Source organism: Neolamprologus multifasciatus, chromosome 5 (assembly GCF_963576455.1).
Source record: "Neolamprologus multifasciatus chromosome 5, fNeoMul1.2, whole genome shotgun sequence".
Lineage (NCBI taxonomy): Eukaryota > Metazoa > Chordata > Actinopteri > Cichliformes > Cichlidae > Neolamprologus > Neolamprologus multifasciatus.
The window spans coordinates 36,083,095-36,096,121 of NC_140443.1; the positions used below are offsets into that span (position 1 = coordinate 36,083,095).

Here is a 13,027-nt window from a genome sequence, read left to right on the forward strand (position 1 = left end):
TCTCCCTCCATCCATTCTCACCACCTTCTACAGAAGGACTATCGAGAGCATCCTGAGCAGCTGCATCACTGTCTGGTTTGGTAACTGCACCGCATTGGATTGCAAACCCTACAACTGATAGTGAGAGCAGCTGAGAAGATCATTGGAGCCTCTCTTCCCTCCATCACAGACACCGATCACACCCACTGCATCTGCAAAGCCACCAGCGTTGTGGAGGACCCCACACACCCCACACACACACACTCTTCACCCTGCTGCCTTCTGGCAAGAGGTACCGGAGCATTCGAGCCCTCACTGCCAGACTGTGAAACAGTTTCTTCCCCCAAGCCGTCAGACTCCTGAACACTCAGTGACTGGACTGACACACACACACCTTCATACATCAAGTGACTTTTTGCACAGTGTTCAGTCTTTTGCACAACCCAATGTCATTGTTGCACTTTTCTATTACTGTCCTGTGTCTTTATCGTTCTGTCTGGTGTTGCACTTCATGTAGTCCGGTGTTGATTGTTATGTCATATGTAGCACCATGGTCGAGGACTGTGGTCTCGCTTCACTGCACATGGCTGAAATGAAGCCACTTGACTTGATCATGACTATAACAACTATAATAATTTGACATCTTTGCTTAATAGTATCTGTAAATCAGCTGTTTGTAACTTTAGTGACTGTTTCCCCAATACATCTACATCCAGTTCCTTCCACACCTACATGAGCAGGAAATAAACACTTACTGTACAACATTTGCAAATTGGAATATATTTCACATGTAACATCTAGTCTGCATTGTTTACCTGGTCTAATAGGTGCTAATAAATTATCTGATCTAACAACTATATTCTTTTGACTCTTCTATTCAACCCATAATGAACCTAACATCATGTCCACCAGGTCTCCTGTACACTAATAGATTATCTAGCCTATAAGCTGCAGAACAGTCAAGATCTCATTCAGCAACTATTTTCACTGACGGGCCAGATGCCCACCAAGAACAACCTGATAAACACTGCGAAAGATTGTTGATCTTATGTTTGGTTTAAATCTGATCTATTTAAGGTCTCAGAGTCAGCTTTCCATCAAATGCACAACGTGGAAATTGAACAATATGAACTTTCTCAAATGTTTGCCCATATAGTGTAGGAGAGTGGTTGATCTCATTTAGAGAATTACTTTATTACAGACAATATTAATCCCCATTCATATGATGATTGTTACTTTACATTTATTGCTGTCTGCTTTTATTTTGTGTATGATTAAGATTATGACCACTGATTCAGAGTGCTCCATGGCATGCATACAAGGAATTCCCTGCTCTTCATTTTATTAAATAACAGTGGACTACATATGCCTGTGGTGTGTATGACATAGAATAGTTACTGCTCCGACCTCTGTTGTTTCTCCAAACAGAAAAACAACCACCCAATTGTACAGTCTACCCCTTTGTTTACCCTACTTAGGCATAAAACAGTAATTGTACCTCTATAGAATCCAACTTGGGGAAGATGGGGGGGGGGGGGGGGTCAAGGGTGAAGTCAACAGAGACGCTGGGTCCTCAACTTCTGCAACAAGGCACTCAAATGATACACAGCACCGAAAAGACAAAACAGAGGGAGATTCACAAACAAATATACGAGACCCAGGAGACGCCCGCCATCCACGGGAGGTGAAGATCCGAGGCCACGCGTCCCAATGACAACCATGCATCTGACCCAGCTGAGGGAAGAGGGAAGAGGGAGGGCCCGGAGGGAGACCTCGACCTTTTATATGGAATCAGGGGCATCGCAAAGGGGAGAACAGTGTAACTGTCAGTTTTTTGGTTTTTAACGAAAATTGTTAACCTTCAAGATTTGGTTTGGTCCAGGTTACCCACTCCTGGCTGACGCTGAGTGCGAGAGACAGACAGACCCTTTCTTCCTACACAATACTAATATTGTAATAACAGTGATAATCCATTATCATTGTAACCCACATAAAGGCTTTTTTGGACAAGTGTGTGTTGCTCTGCATATATTTTGCCTGTGGCTGCTGCAGGTGAGCTTTCAGTAAGCTAAACCCATCACTTGACTGGAGGCCTCTACAATGATGCTCCCACCTCCTTTCATGTTCTTGTCTTGGTTAGACGCTGTGAAATTGCTTGATTTGAGGTCATCTGTTGCATCCCAGGCCTCTTGGTGTTGCTGAGCTACTCAGTGCATTTGTTCTTTATAAGAATATACTAGACCCACATCACCCCTACTTGTGGCCCGTATATCGATGTGAAACAATATACTGCAATTTGGCCCTTGAAGTTATTTGGCCCTCTTTGTTGCAGGGCTTTGTTAGCTGCTAGCACAGCCATGTCCTAACATGCCCGAGAGAGTTCATAGTGGTGGGTTTTGAAATCAAGGAAAAAAGACAGCTTTCAGAATACTTTATTTCATTTGTGAGAATGTTCACCTTCTCTTATTAAACAGGTTAAATCACTACAGCTGCATCTTTAATCAGTATGTACAAAGATATTAACACACAAAATAAGAAACATCCTAAACCTGCTCCTTGCAGAGCCTGCTCTACAAATTTATACAGCCTAGATTCCCCCCAACGGTTCGTTGTTCATCACTGAGCTCTCAGCTCAAGATGAACAAACTCCATGTTTGTAAAAGTCATTATTACCTGTGTTATGTAACGTTGTAACAAATGGCCCCCATTCTGACACACTGACCCTGGTAATTACACAAATCTTCATTTGAGTGGAGGGTGGGTAGAAAAAGTCTTTCTACTGTCACCTTTTTTTGGGACTGGGCACTAGCATACTTCAGTAGTAGATACTCTAATTTACAACTTGTAGTACTTTGTGTATTAAAACATTAAACAACATCAGATTTGAGAAAACAAAGATCAAGTGCACTTTATAAAATATGCATGTAGACTACTCAAACTCTGTTATATCGTTTCTATAGTTGTGTCAAAATCTGTTTCCCCATTGATTTCAATCCTACAATCACCTGAAACTAAACAAATTCCCACATGAAGAGCTGCTGTAAATATTAAAGGAGAAAGAGAGTTCAACACAAAAACCAGCATCAAAAAATATGTCCAACCATACCTAGCCCGGCTACGCTACAAGCAACATCTGGAGTAGTTTGATCGCGTTGATCAAATGCCACACACAACTGCAGGACCATAAACTCTATATAGACAGATAGATGCAGTCACTGGGCCATGGTGACTGCCTGTAAGTGCAAACCATTGATGCCAATACAAATGCAAACTGTATATAAAAGATGGACGTAGCCACTGGGGCTGCAAAATGAAGCCAATGGCACATGTCTCCTAAAACTATATTATTTCTAATGGCCAGCAGGAGTTGACTGCTCATCCCGTCGTATAAGAGTCTGAGAAAACACTTTCCTGGTGATGCCGTGGGCTCGTTTCAGGTCCAACTGAATAAAAAAAGTTCATGAATCATTAGCCGATGAGCAAAATGTGCTCCTAAGTGCACCAATCAAATCCAGCCCCTTGGTAAAAAAAAAAAGAAAAATGCTCAACTTGAGCTTTGCAAAGCCAGAGGTGACGACACATCTTTTATATACAGGATATGGCTACAAACCATCCCGTCTACAGACTCCCTTTCAAAAAACATCAACTATTATTTGGTTGTCATGTATCGCTGTGTACAGAACACAGTTTCCAACGCCAGCAATGATGTTTGAACCTTCTCTGTATCCGTTCTTTTTTAGTTTGCTTCGTTAATCAAGCAGTTAGATATTTCCAGCTAGTAGCTAAGCATCCAGCCTTTTTTGAAATCCACAAACAGCCACTTGCAGCTTCAAAGAGGCAACAACCTGATGACAAACTCAGGTTGTCAGTCTACCATCGTCCATCTTTTATAAGGTCTATGTTGAACACAGGAAACACTGTCCAGTTAAAGAACTGCACACAAAAAACATACCAGGAGTGTGATCTATACAATGTCCAAAGTCTAAAAAGGAATGTTAAAATGTACAAAATATAAAAAAAACTATAAAAACTGTGGTTCACACGACACTGCACTTTAACATTTTGAAGGTTTGTCTTTTAAACAGAGGGACTTTTCACTTTCCTATTGACTTTCCAGTGACTCGTACACTAGAGACACATCCACACAAATATGAATAAAATCAAGAAACAAAAATGGGTAAAAGTACCTTTAAAAAAAACACTTTCTGCCTCCAATCTCTCACATGGGTAAAGAATTAACAAACAAGAGTGTGTGTGTGTTTACAGCAGTCCCGTGGGTGTGTGCGGTGCTGCAGTACTGGTAGATGGACCTGCCTGAAAGGTATACATGAGTGTTTTTGCTGGGTTGACTAATGTTGGATTGCTGGGGCTGATAACCATGTATCAGCTGATGTTCCTACAGTACGGTGTAGCTGGATCGCTGAGGGGGGAAAAAATTGGGTCATTGTTTTTTTTTAACCTTCCAGCAAAGTATTTGTCACACTAGTGAGCAGCTAAGTGTGAATCTGCAGCAGCTCGGCTGTGCTGCTGCTCTGCTTAAAAAAAAATCGTATTACAAATCACACAACATTTACATCAATGCAGACAAATGTGTAACAGGCCAAGGTCAACGACGCAGTAATTAGGCAGCTTCTACCAATGAAAACAAGAGCAGTTGATGAAAGACGGCAGGCTGAGGTAGAGCGTGGCAGCGACTTTAAAATGTTGCTTTGAGCAGTGACTACAAGTTCTGTGAAAAACATAACCTTAAAATTCAGGTCTCTCTTTTCAAAATACTCTTCATTCTTAGATCCAAAATATACGAACCAGTTACTTCACCACTTTGTACTAGAAACATAAAACGTGGCAATACACGATGCAGTTTAAACAGCCACGAGAATATGGACAACACATGCACGCACACTCACACATCTATATATAAAGCACCAGACACACACCAAGAAATGACCATACAGCAGCAAAGTACACAAGGCATAAGAGGTACCGCTTCATAAAACGGACTCCACAGTGATGGAAGATTCCTGCTTTCAGTCTGCAGACCCGGCTGTCCAGCTTTGCTGTACCTTTTGACTCCAGCACATCTACTGTAGAGAGAAAACACACACTGCTACCATCGTTTTTTCATGAAGTGAGCAGAGTGACAGCGGGTCAGACTGACCTTTTTTTTTTTTTTTTTAAAGCATCCACTGAGCTTTTCGATGTCCTGCACTACAGGAAGCTCACAGTGTCTGTGAAGCACTGTCAGCAGTCACCAAAACACAAAGGCTGCTGAGATGTGAGCTCTAATTTAAACAACAAAACATCCTCGTCAAGAGTCCATCTTCCCCTCTGTCCGTTCAAGTTAACTGCCAGCGTGCCCGAGCCGTTTCCTGTAACAGTGGCAGGTGTTACTGCAGTACAGCTGACACATTTCGCCTCCATCATAAGTCAGTGACTTTATTCTCCACAGCAGCAGCAATCTGCTGCAGTCTATAGCCGAGTTGCATCTTCTGGGCTGTGGTGTCCTCCTCCAGCGCCGTGATGATCTGATGGCAAAATAATGAAGAGGAAGAAAGACTGAGAATATAGAAATGACAAACATCAGCTGTTTCTCAGTGAAGATATTCTGTCATATCTAGGGATGGGTATCGAAAACCGGTTCTTGTTGAGAACCGGTTCCCACTGTTTCGATTCCTTGGAATTGTTTTCCATTTTTACAAACGATTCCCTTATCGATTCCAGTCGCCCCGAATGACGTCACCACGTTGCGGAGCGTCGCTTACCTGGCAGGAAACATGGCGGCTCAAACGCTAAAAAGTTTGGTTATACTTTACGAGAACTGATGACAACAGGGCAACTTGCAATACTTGCAAAGTAGATATTTCATTTAAGGGAGGAAACACTACGAATATACAAAAGCATTTGCTCACAAAACACACGATGACCTTAAATGAATGTCGTGTTTTTAATTCCGCTCCGGACTCGTGAATCTCAACCCAGCAGCAGCGGTAACGTTTGCACGTCCTCTCCTGTTAATGCGGCAGGTAAATAATCAACTAACAGTGCAGATTATGTTAGCGCGATCTGCCTTATTACAAACCTGCCATTACTGTGCATTTAGGTGACCATGATGAGAGAGACAGACAGAGTCTGGCTCAGATGCTGGCAGTTCTCGCTGCAGTCTATCGGTAGCGTCTCCTTTCAGGCCAGGATAGACGAATGTCAGCGAGCAGAGACAAGTTTGTGGTCAAAGGTTTGCAGCCGTTTACCACAGCAGATGATTTTCGGTAAGTGAATGTGTTTAATTGTAGGCAGGGACATTACTGGATATTCTTGTGTAATTGCTACAGAAGAATTGATGTTATACTTTGTTATTGCTACAGAAGAATATTTATTTTATTATTTTACATTTACAATTTTTTTTCCTGGGGACCCTGTGACACCCCATTGAAGAGCCGTAGGTTGTGGATCTCTTAAGATCTCACTGTTGGGTTTGTAAGGCCATGTTACTCCTAAATTTCTATCTTGTTCAAAGAGAAGATATAAAACAAAGTTCTAAGCTAATCGACCTTAGTGTTCTCCTTTTTTAAGAAGAATCGATAAGAGAATCGAATCGTTAAACAGAATCAAAAATGGAATCGGAATCGTGAAAATCTTATCAATACCCATCCCTAGTCATATCCATACGTTTTGGGGCAGTAATCCTGCCTGTGCGCACCACCGCAGTTTGAACTCAAACAAACAAGATGTGACTGAAGTTTAGACTTTAGTTTTAATTCAGGGAGTTTAGCAAGACATTTTCATAGGCTCTAAAGTAACATTGACAATTTTTCTCATCTATGAGAGAGACTGCAAACACTTCAGGAATGACCAAATCAACAATTTGGTCCATTGTTAAAAAGGAAGGCTCTGGCCAGCTTAGCACAACCAAAACACCTGGTAGACTTGACTAGATCCCCTAAAAAGCAGGTTGTTGTGTGCCAAATCACAACAACGGTCGGTAGAGCTGGGCGATATATCGAGTTTTTAAAAAATATCGATATATTTTTATACGAGATATAAGATGTGACAATATCCTTTATATCGATATAGTCTATGTTACGTTATAACTATACTTGTGGAGCCGCAAGTTTGCCTCTCTTTCGTCCACTTTTGTCTTTACGCAACATTACTCGGCCTCGCCCCTCCTTCACTGAACACAACTCCCCCTCCTCCCCCATCGCTTCACCTGCAGGAAGCGACAAGATGGACACGGCAAATCTCCGTTAACGAGTTACTGCGCATCGCCCCGTGCGTGGGGCTGGACGCCGTCAACGTGTTAGCTAGCTAACCACGCTAACGAGCTAACCACGCTAACGCCATGCAGCCCAGAGGCGCTGCACAGCCTAAAATCCTTTCATTTTCTCAAAAGTTGACAGTGTGCCTTATGTATGAATTTTGGTTGTGCTTGATGGCCGCGAACCGATTTTATGTGGTACACAGCGCTCAGCAATCTGTCAAAAAATGTTTTAGTAAGACTTTGCTAAGCTACGGTGCTGCACCGGTTGATGGATTGTCAGAGAATTACGGCTACCGAGGAGCCTCGCGGAGTGATACGTACTGTGCTTCAACGTAATATTACCCTACTGTGTATAAGGACCATAAATGGCACCTGTTCAGAGACGTGGTTACGAAGAGGATTTCAAACTCCAGGCTGTCAGTCACACAGTAGAAGTTGGGAACAGAGCAGCTATGAAATCTGTCTTTGTTACTATGCTCTGCATCTTTTAGTTTACATTTTGACTGCACAATTGTGAGCTTTTTGTTATGCACAAAAACAACATTGTTTTCTTTTATTTATGGAGCATTATTATTTAATAAATGCTCATAATTTATTTTTGAGTAAATTTTATGTACATGTATGCTCTATGTTAATAAAAGTGCCTGTGTGACATCTGGGACACAGCTTTGATTAAGAACTCTCTTTTTGTTCTTACTTTATGGCTTAAAAAAAAAAAATATCGAGATATATATCTTATATCGCCGTCCAGGTAAAATATATCGAGATATGAATTTTGGGTCATATCGCCTACCTTATTTTAAGGTAGACCCTACAATAATACATACAGAGAAAAGCCCAACTATCACATGACTCCCTATAAGCAGCACTTTGGCGACAGCGGGAAGGAAAAACTCCCTTTGAGCCAAAAGCTCAGACTCCTCTCCGTTTCTAACACTTTTCCCACATTGCTTTTGTCCCCTGAATTAGTGCTTTTAACAGCAGTTTGGAGTAAGGCCGATAGTTGCTGCTGTTAATTAGCCTCAACCTTCTACACTCAGCCACTTTATTGGGTGCACCTTGTTAACACTGGGCCCTCTTCGCCCTGAGAACTGCTTTCATTGTTCCACAGATCCACCACGGTGAGGGAAACCTTTCTCAGAGATTTGGCTTGAGCCATCTCGTCTCTCATTCCACTACATCCCAAAGATGCTCTATTGGACTGAGGTCTGCTAACTGTGGTGAGTAAGAAACCAGTTTAAATGATGTGAGCTTTGGAATATGGTGCATTATCTTGCTGCAAACATCAGAAGATGGGTCACAAACAGCTGGACATGGTAGATTTTGTCATTTTGCACCATTGCAAGCGTGAACATTGAAAGACATTAACCGCTGACCAAACTGTGACCCTAACAGAAATCAATACACATCACACCAGTGTTTTTTGTCATTGTCCAATTTTGTTGAGCTCGTTTCCTGTTCTCAGCTGACAGGACTGGCACCATGTGTGTTGGTTCTGCTTCAGTATCCAACATGTTCTGTAATAAAGCAATGCTCTGCTGCTGTCTGAGCTGCTGTTTCCTCCCGGTCAGGGTATAATCCCCTTAAGAACTGTCGCTCACTGGGTAATTTCCTCTTCCAAACCATTATCTGTAAACCCTAAAAAAATGGTTGTGTGGAAAGATCACAGCAGATCAACAATTTCCAAAATACTCTGGCACCAACCACCAGCAACCGTGCCACATCTAAAGTTATTGAGTCACCTTTGAAATTCAGCAGCTTGCCCACATGTCTAAACACAGTGTCAGCAGCCATGTGATTGGCTGGTTAGATATGAACCGTGATCCGTTCACATCCCACAAAAAAGACGCTGCTGAAACTAAGCAAGGGAAGGATTATTGGATGAAACGGAGCTCGAGTGAATCAGAGGCTCTTTTGTAATGAACATAATTGATTACTTCAGAAAAACAACTGAATTTTATCGATGAAAAAAGACTTTTCAGAATTTTATGAAAATTATTTTGATTAATTAAGATTTTTTTAATTGTATTAAATGTGTTTTGCATTGTTAGACAGTCTCCACATTGTTGCATCATGGTGTCCTGTTCCACCTCTAGTGGCTGGAAAGAGTAGAAACACACCTGGTCGTAGTATTTATTGATGTACTTGTAGAGCTCGTGCAGTGCCACCAGGTAGTTCAGTTCTCCCGAATAGTTCTGAAACACAAGGCATTGAAGTGAACGGCCACACTGTCTGTGTGTGTGTGTGTGTGTGTGTGTGTGTGTGTGTGTGTGTGTGTGTGTGTGTGTGTGTCTGCACTCACCCTGGACAGCTCAGCTAGAGCAGAGTTCATCTCCTGGTCACTGGCTGAGATGGTCTGCCTGATGTCAGCATAGTACCTGCAATAACCATCACTGTAATCAACCTCTGATCAAATACGTTTATTTCACAAACACCTGCTCAGTGTTGTCTGAGCAGCTTAAGCAATCCAACCTTTCCACCATCTGTTTGTAGCGGGGGATATCTCTGGCATACAGCAACTTGTTGATGGGCGAATCCTGTTCAAAAAGAAGAAGAACGACATTCAAAGACACGAGTGTAACAGGAGGCTGCAGGAAAACTCGCGCTTGCAAACGTACTAACCCGGCCCAGCTTGTGCTCTGCAATCGTGCACGAGTCCATGAAGGTCTGGGCGATCACAGAGAGCACAGCATCCACGTGGTCAGATGCCTGGATGTCGAAGATAAACTGGGGATTCTTCACAATATTGATCCAGAAACGCAGCGGGAGACTGGAGAAACAGGACAGTATTAGAGTCCCACTATCACCTGCCAGCAGCCGGCTCTATCAGACTATCGTCTACCTGTTGGTCTTCCAAATATGGATGGTCTCTGAGTCAGAGATGCCATGTTGTGCTGCCTGCTCATCCAACAGGTCGAAGAAGTACTTGACGGCGAGCGGGACAGGACGGCTCGTGCTCAGGATCACCGTGAAAAGATCATCCACAAACTTCTGCAACGTCCCCTGACGAACAGTAAAGTTCACATTAGAGCATAAGAAAGTGTCAGCGTGTCAGCACTCTGCTCTTGTCTAGCTAAAAGTATACATGTGTGTGTGTCTGTTTAACTTTGTAACGTTGTAGCTCACAAATGAGGAGAACAGCTGTGTGTAGTTTAAAAAACAGATTTTTAGAAAGTGTGGTACTCCTGTACTCCTCATCTCCTTCCTACAGCCTCTACTCAGTGGGACTAGACCCAGATGTGTGTGTTGTACCTTCATGGACAGCAGGCGGGTCAGGTAGATCTCGGGGATAGCCTTGGCCCTCTCTCTCTCCCTCAGGCTGCCTCTGCGGTGTTTGGGCAACTCGGGCTCCTCGCTGGCTTTTACCAGATGCCACAGCCTCACTCCACCTTCATCTGCATCCTCCAGCATGGGCGTCTCTGCACACACACAGGTTTGATGCTTGCCTGTGACTCTACTTTTGATTTCCTCCACCTGTCACTTCATGTTCCACATAAACACTCACACAATTTGAAGAAACGAGTAGAGAAATGATCGAATCGTTTTCACTGTCAAATAAAGTCTAATGAAAGATGAACTGGCTGAAAAGTTGATTTCTCTTTTATTTGAACAAACTCACTCTCTCCTGCTATGTAGTCGTGGTTGTCATGGTGAATGTGTTTGGTATGACGAGGGACCAGTGCCACCGTTGCGCCATCTGGGACCTATGGAGGAACACAAACAGCCATTGGTGTCGTCCGTGTCCTGTTCCAGGCTATGAAACAGTGTAGTAAAGCGTTCAGTGATAACTCTGACCTTGTAGTGCTGAAGCGTGTTGAGGCGTTTCCAGTTACCCTGAACCACAGAGGTCAAGTCCTCGTCTGACAGGATGAGATGACCGGCAACGCCCGACCTCCACTCTGCATGACAGACGCACATCAGCACAGTGTTTGTGCGACATGCTCCTCTAAGCAAACTCGAGCGACTTAACGATGTTTACAAATTCATTCAGGAGCTCCCATCATCAGCTCAGGCTGATGTGGTCATGCAGGTACTGAAATTTACCACGTTTTTCTCTCATCTTTGAGGAAAGTGTTCAGACTGAGCAGTCAGTGAGCTTGGTTTGGATTTGTTTTTGTCACGCTGTAGGGGGCGCTATAGGGCAACAAATATGAAGAGAAGGAACTCAAAGGAAAGCTTATACAGCGCCAAATCACAACAGTCGCCTAAAGGCGCTTTATATTGTAACAATAATACATACAGAGAAAAACCCAACAATCATGTGGTAGTCAAGGTCCGACAGATGTTTCCCACATCTGTCATGCTCTCATGCCCCTAAACCCCAGTCTCTGAGAGCCTAGTCCACAGAAGCAGGAGATATTTAGTCTTGTAGCACTTTTCACACACATAAGTCAAAAAGTGCAAAGTTATTAAAACATGGTTGAGATGATAGTAAGAATCAAACGACAGCCGTTCAATAAATTAAACATACCTGTCACAACCCTCAGTGTCAGGAGCCACAGCTGAGGCCTCTAAAGCGTCTCACAAGTTTACTTGTGAGACATTTGTGAACGACCTGATTCAGTTATTTCCTTTGCTGCGATGAACTCGTCCTCACAGCTCTGTGACTTCAGAGCTCGATGAAGCTGCACACCTGACTCCCCACGTCTGCTCCCAGTTTATGACTCTGCTGGTGTTTTAATGCAAATGAAGCCGTCTCTTTATAGCAGTCAGTGAAACGTCCTGCCTTTTCCCCCATTTTGTTTTATTGCTTTATTTAATCTGGTTGATCATACTGAACTTTCTACTTATCCTGTGAAACTAAGCTTCACTCGTTTTACGTCGCTCAGCTAATTTGTTTGGTTATATTTTATCGAGCTGTTCCTTTATTTTATAAATCCTCTTTTAGATTTCCCAACTTATGTCTCTTTATGATCTCTTTTAGTTTACCCATAAGTACCAGATTCCTCGAGGCTGACACGAGGTGCATCAGTTTGGTGTGTCACGCAGTGTGTGGTTCTCACCCAAGTCCAGCGACTCGGCGTGCGGCCGGTGTGAGAAGGATGTGCCTTTGTACACCTGATCCAGTAGCTTCTCTTTCACCTGGGTAATGGTGTCGCAGTCCAGGACTTTGGAGGGCACAGGCTGGGTCTCATTGACCCCTCCACCCTGCACCAACACATTCAGCGTCTGCAGGGAAAAGACGAGTGAAAGGAGGTGAAGACAATTAAAGAAAAATACAACCTCCTCGGGAATTTTTCATTAGAACCAAAATGGTTATTTATTTCAGTCTAGACTCCCCTCACCAGGGTTTTGTACTCTACGTCCTCTCGCAGCAGGCGGTTGTCGTTCAGGGTGTACTTTGCTTTGCCAGTAACAGCATCCACCGGCCCTTTATCGACCTGGTGCTTTATGGCCCTGAACAGCATGTACAGAGGCTCCCCCGCTGAGTCCTACACACACACACAAATAATTAAATCACTGCAATGCACCAATTCTTACACAGGGCTTCTCTACACACTTCATGTGTTAAATGTTCTGCTAAGTCAAACCTTGAGGAAAACCTGAGCTTCATATCTCAGATTGGTGGAGCAGGTCTCCTGTGAATCAGGAGGTTCGTGGTTCTGCATGCTTCTATGTACGAGTGTAACTGTAACAGTGTGACTGTACTGGAGTGACTGGAAGGATTTCCATTCCCCTCTGTGACATCTCAGGACTGGAAACTGCTCATTAAAAGTTACTGCTGTGTGCAGCAGCGTGGGTAATTTTTCTATTTACATGTTATACGATATCTAGTTGAGTCATTGGTGC

At 43.2% G+C, this 13,027-nt stretch overlaps 1 protein-coding gene across 2 annotated transcripts in view; it reads right to left on the reverse strand.

The window, feature by feature from the left end:
* Nucleotides 1–2,395: 2,395 nt before the first annotated feature.
* plxnb1b (plexin b1b) overlaps nt 2,396–13,027 on the reverse strand; it is a 109,004-nt gene continuing 98,372 nt past the window's right edge. For both annotated transcript variants that reach the window (XM_085161044.1, XM_085161045.1), the window contains 11 exons: nt 12,523–12,669; nt 12,241–12,406; nt 11,033–11,136; nt 10,857–10,941; nt 10,490–10,656; nt 10,080–10,240; nt 9,860–10,007; nt 9,710–9,774; nt 9,540–9,615; nt 9,358–9,432; nt 2,396–5,504 (listed from right to left, as the gene is read on the reverse strand). In XM_085161044.1, coding sequence (XP_085017170.1) covers nt 5,400–5,504; nt 9,358–9,432; nt 9,540–9,615; nt 9,710–9,774; nt 9,860–10,007; nt 10,080–10,240; nt 10,490–10,656; nt 10,857–10,941; nt 11,033–11,136; nt 12,241–12,406; nt 12,523–12,669 — 1,299 coding nt within the window. In that variant the 3' untranslated portion in view covers nt 2,396–5,399. The remainder of the gene's footprint in view (nt 5,505–9,357; nt 9,433–9,539; nt 9,616–9,709; nt 9,775–9,859; nt 10,008–10,079; nt 10,241–10,489; nt 10,657–10,856; nt 10,942–11,032; nt 11,137–12,240; nt 12,407–12,522; nt 12,670–13,027) is intronic.